The following is a 4,778-nucleotide window of genomic DNA, read 5'->3' as shown; positions in this document are numbered from 1 at the left end:
CCATTTAAAGCCTAACATTAAGGTTTTCCCAAACATTCTTCTATCATATTATTATCTTCCATTTCCATCATTTTTAATTCCATTTTTACTTATTTCCTGCAAATATTAATTTGCACATGCTATGAATTTACAGGATTATGTACTCTCCAAAAATTTATATATATATGGCTAAAAATCTAATAATTTATAATTTTTCTACTTTAGCCTAATTTATATAAGTGATAACATCACAACACAAAAAAGGGAAAAATATTTTCATGTGTAAATGTTCGACCTTTCGATAATTTTGAAAAGGGCAGTAGAATAATGATTAGATCTTACAATCAAAAAATTGTGAGTTCGAATCCTACGATTATAGGTATTTAGTTTAATTTGAATAGTATAATGTTGCTTCTTTGTTTATTTTGAATTTATTGATTGATTTAGATATATTGACACATTGCATACTGAATGTACCAATAATAGTATGTTAATTTGGACAAGTTGTTTCACTGCATCGTTTTGTTCCGTTCACTGTCCTTCCAAAAAGGAGATATCATAACTCAATTGCATATATGCGATGTTCAATTTTCTTAATTCTGCAGTCAATTCGGACCTCATATATAAGTAGTAAGTATTCCCTTACATCCAGGTCAAAGTCTTTTAGTACATAATTTGCTGAAAAAGATATTTATATACCCTATAAAAGATGACTAATTGATAAATATAATGCTTTGACATATATGATTTAGATTTACGTGCACACTAATTAACAACATAAGGTATACAATACAATGCAACGTTATTTGCAGAAAGATCGATGGTCTGAGGAAGAAGATAGGATACTGATTGAAGCTCACAGACAATTAGGAAACAGATGGGCAGAAATTGCACGAAGCTTGCCTGGAAGGAGTGAAAACACTATAAAGAACCACTGGAATGCAACAAAGAGAAGGCAACTCTCGTCCCGCAAAAGCAGCAAAGCAGCGAAGTCCAATAGTCCCTTGCAGAACTACATCAAGAGTGTGATTTCGACTAATTCTTCCGATGACAAGGGCTATCTGGAGGATTCCTCTTCAGCTTCTGCATCACCCGCAATTGTGAATTCCAATCAATTTGGGGAAATGGGCTGCCCAAATTTGAATCCTGAAAATGATCATCAGACTGTTGCAGCAGCCGATGAAAGCTTTAAGTTACAGCTGCAGCAGACTTCAGTGGATGCTCAAATGCATATGCAATTTGATCTACAGAAAGAGATGGATTTCATGGAAATGCTATCATATGGGTACATCTGAGTTTTAGTTTTTTCACCATGGGTTCATTTGAGACATGGAAGTAGTATGTGCCTGCATGCTTGTCGTATTTTCTCAATTAGACTTTCATGCTACGGTTGGATTTTTACTCATGACTTGTGTTTCTCTTGTAATGATATGATTTGATTATTTCTGGTGTTCATCTGATCATATTGATGGCTGAGAAAATTTCCCATTTTCTCTGCAATCCAAGCTTTGAAACCTCCATTAGAATACATATGCTTCAGAATTTCAAAGAATACACCAACTAATCTTCTACAAAAACTAGAACTGGAGCAAGAAAGATAACAGGGTGATCCAGCAGAGACAACTGTTGAAACAGAACCATTGACCTGTTAAAACTTAAAACCTCAGCCAACTAACTAGAAAAAGTTTACATAGTACACTTGAGTCTGGCAAATGTTAAATAACCGGTATGGCCTCTGGTCTCACCATTGCGTCTTGCCATTATAGTCTTTGGCTTAGAACTTTCCAGCCCATTTCCAGAACGCTGCCTCTTCTTGTTACTCTTATGCAAGCCCCCATCACTATCTTGCCAGCTCTCTAAGTTCCCTTCTCGAACTTCATATGCGTGGAGGAGGACTTCGAAAGTTCTTATATCTGCAACAAGTAATATAAAAAAGCTTAGACGCAAGAGTATCGGTTATGTCATCGCAAAACAATTAGATTGTCAAAATCTTAGAAGCCTACCAGTAAAATGGGATTTTAGTGTTTCGCAAGATCTCTGTACTTGCTCAATACATGGTGAGAATGAGCACAAGACACCATCTTGTTGCAGAACTTTTGAAGCAGAAGGAATAGCCAACCAGGGTTGTGGCAGGTCAAGGAAAACAGAATCAGCTTGCCCTAAAAATTCATCTGGGAACCCCTCACCCTGTATGTCTCTCACTCCGACTGTCACCAAACTACTCAATCCTGTCCTTTCAAAATCCTCCCTGATGAAAATAATAAAACATGTGTCATCAACGCACACAAAAAAACTGTAGAAGTATGGTGTGCGCAGCAGCAAGAAGAAAGACCCAAGTCTGTTTGTTATTTAATTGACCGTCTTCAAAAGTCACATTTTATATTTTCACATTTTTTTGGTTGAGTAGTAAGTAGATTACATTTCTTTACCTGAAGTTAGTTAGGGACAGTTGCTTTCTACTCCTTGTCTATAAGCTTTGTTCAAGTAGTTTCAGAAACAGTATGAAGGAAATATACTCCAGATAGCTACCCAACTTCTCTGTGAGCTCAAGAGATCGATTCCTCTGTCCCATGGATTTTACAATGCACTTGTTAAACTTTGATTTCCTACAAAAACCTATTTAACTGTTTGATGTTTGTTGGAGCTCGCAATACACAAGGTCCAACAGAATTAACAACACCTTCACCAAGACAATAATTCCCAGAACTTCATCATAACAATCAATTACAAGGACAAAAATATGATACCTATGAAAAAGTTCACAGATATATCTCAAAATCATCCGTAGCACATTTCCCTCATACTTCCCTTTAGAACGACTAGACAGAAAATTATCCTTGTCATTTTTCCTCAAGATACATATCTAGCACTTAAATATAAAATCCATACATTGAATCAATGATTAGATAACTCCTCACCTAGCTGATGCAGCCCTCTGTTCATGGAAATCAAATGTAAATACATGCCCGTTTGGAGCAACTGCACGTGCAAGAGATGTAGTCAAGGATCCACTTCCAGTCCCGGACTCGAGCACCACACAACCGGGAACTATCTCCAAGTACATAACAACAAAGCTAATATCCGCGATATATAAAATCTGCGTCCTGTGGCTTAAAACCAGAGTCCACAACTCAGGAGTTGGAGCTAGCAAGTAAACAAATCCACCCTTATTGCTGAACACTTTCGAGCCAAACGCTTTTCCAATCCAATCGGAATGCTTAAATACACCAAAGCGGTTTTGCAGAACCCCATTTTCAGTAACTTTTACGGGCTTCATACTATCATATCTCTCGTATACTACAACCAAATCTCCCTCCATTATCCGACGATTAAAAGATAATTTGTTGGTGGGATCAACCGGCAACATTTTTAGCAGTTCAAGTCAATTTTCAATCCAATACTCTGCATTTCCCGGAAGGAAAATCACAATGACGAGCTATCAGAGTCAAATTTGAAAAGAAAAACACTAAAACAAAACTGAAATAAACATAATAAGGCTGACTTACGTGTGAATACAAGAGGATCGGCAATGGCCGCTAGCGCTTAGGGGCCGGCCGGTTTGATGATCAAAGACCCACTGGGACTGGGTTGAAGAAAGAGGGACAGCAGCAAATTTGGGTGCGATACAAAGGATAAATCATGAAATTCAGAATTTGGGTGTTAGGGTTTCCCTCCAAGGACGTCAAAAATCGCTAATGAGCAAAGTCGCTTCACCACTGCAAATTGCAAGTCGTGTGCGCGACGACTAGTCGTACAGTAGTAGTCAGTATTTGTGCTCTCCTTGTCTCACAAACTGTCGACGGTTTATTTATACTTATTTTGTTCAATTTAAGGAATAATTATATGTCCGACCTGAAATTTAATATAATTTTACATATAAAATTCTCTATAAAAAATAAAATGGGTTTTGAAAATTTCCAAAACCACGTAATTCTCAATTATTTTTATTTTGTAACGATATATACCAAAATCACTATTTAATAATGTGTTTTGTTAAATAGAATAATGTAATGTGTTTGTCCAAAAAAATGAAATTAGCACATATCATTTTTCACGTTGAAATGGAGTGGTTAGAAGATGAAGTCATCCCACATTTTCTTGTTGAGAAGTTGGACAAATTTTGTTTTATTTTATGTTGTATTTGTTTGGTAAGTAAAGGGGCGGCAACTGCCAGTGGCTGGACTCCAAACTTTCTTATTTGATATTATCTATTTACATTGAGTTTCATGTGACTATTATTCAATGATTGTGTTCTCAAAGCAGCCCCGAGTCCTCATAATTGACGCCTCACATATTTTTAAAATAATATTTAGTTTTCAGAACTATAATATAAATTAATTTCTTTTCCTTTTTCAATATTTCAAATAAATCATAGATGAGGGGAAAATGTTTGATTCCAAAATATGAGAGAGGCAGGTAGTTTATCGTTGTAAGAAACTATTATAAACAATGGATGAATTGGGTAAACAATTATAAGAAAAAAAAACTTGAGATTGTCTCATCAATGGAAATTGAAGCAAGATCCCGAGGAAAGTCTCTAGAAATTCTCATGTGCGGATACGGATCAACGTGTGGTTATGGTCCACGTTCGTTTCAAAGCACGTGTTGCGTCAGCTCAATCATCATATATACATACATATATAATTCTTCTACTATGAAAAGGGACAAACTCAAACCCAGCACTCCTCCTCTTCCAATCTTATCATAGCTCCTCATTCCCAATCCCATTTCCAAAACCCAAATTTGTTTTTGTCACTCCCCTTCACTTATTTGCCGTGTTTCGTATCCTGGAGGTAGGT

General features: G+C 36.3%; 3 protein-coding genes across 4 annotated transcripts in view; 2 read left to right on the top strand and 1 right to left on the bottom strand.

Annotated features, from left to right (window-relative positions):
* LOC105177335 overlaps positions 1-1,460 on the top strand; it is a 2,314-nt gene extending 854 nt beyond the window's left edge. Inside the window, 2 exon segments of the mRNA XM_020698892.1 lie at positions 1-22; positions 792-1,460. The exon segment at positions 1-22 is cut by the window's left edge and continues 9 nt beyond it. Of these exon segments, the coding sequence (XP_020554551.1) occupies positions 1-22; positions 792-1,274 (505 nt within the window). The 3' untranslated portion in view covers positions 1,275-1,460.
* Positions 1,606-3,774, bottom strand: LOC105177115 (tRNA (adenine(58)-N(1))-methyltransferase catalytic subunit trmt61a). Its single transcript, XM_011100150.2, has 4 exons — positions 3,486-3,774; positions 2,898-3,381; positions 1,983-2,227; positions 1,606-1,892 (listed from the first exon to the last, which is right to left on the bottom strand). Exons 2-4 carry the CDS (start codon positions 3,344-3,346, stop codon positions 1,666-1,668), a joined length of 921 nt encoding a protein of 306 aa, XP_011098452.1. The 5' UTR covers positions 3,347-3,381; positions 3,486-3,774; the 3' UTR covers positions 1,606-1,665.
* Positions 4,426-4,778, top strand: part of LOC105177113 — a 4,784-nt gene continuing 4,431 nt past the window's right edge. The window contains exon 1 of one of the 2 annotated variants that reach the window (XM_020698890.1): positions 4,426-4,772. The gene's annotated coding sequence lies outside the window, so the exon portion shown is untranslated. The remainder of the gene's footprint in view (positions 4,773-4,778) is intronic. The other variant, XM_011100149.2, reaches the window with a different exon arrangement.

This window comes from Sesamum indicum, linkage group LG15 (genome assembly GCF_000512975.1).
Source record: "Sesamum indicum cultivar Zhongzhi No. 13 linkage group LG15, S_indicum_v1.0, whole genome shotgun sequence".
NCBI lineage: Eukaryota > Viridiplantae > Streptophyta > Magnoliopsida > Lamiales > Pedaliaceae > Sesamum > Sesamum indicum.
The sequence above is the reverse complement of the archived record's forward strand: the minus strand, read 5'-3'. Positions and strand labels throughout refer to the sequence as shown.

Coding starts and splice junctions, on each gene's coding strand:
- LOC105177115 (XM_011100150.2), bottom strand. CDS start 3,346: ATGTTGCCGGTTGATCCCACCAACAAATTATCTTTTAATCGTCGGATA. Junction 2,228..2,897: donor CAGAGGGCTGCATCAGCTAG/GTGAGGAGTTAT, acceptor TATTTTCATCAG/GGAGGATTTTGAAAGGACAG. Junction 1,893..1,982: donor ACTAAAATCCCATTTTACTG/GTAGGCTTCTAA, acceptor TACTTGTTGCAG/ATATAAGAACTTTCGAAGTC.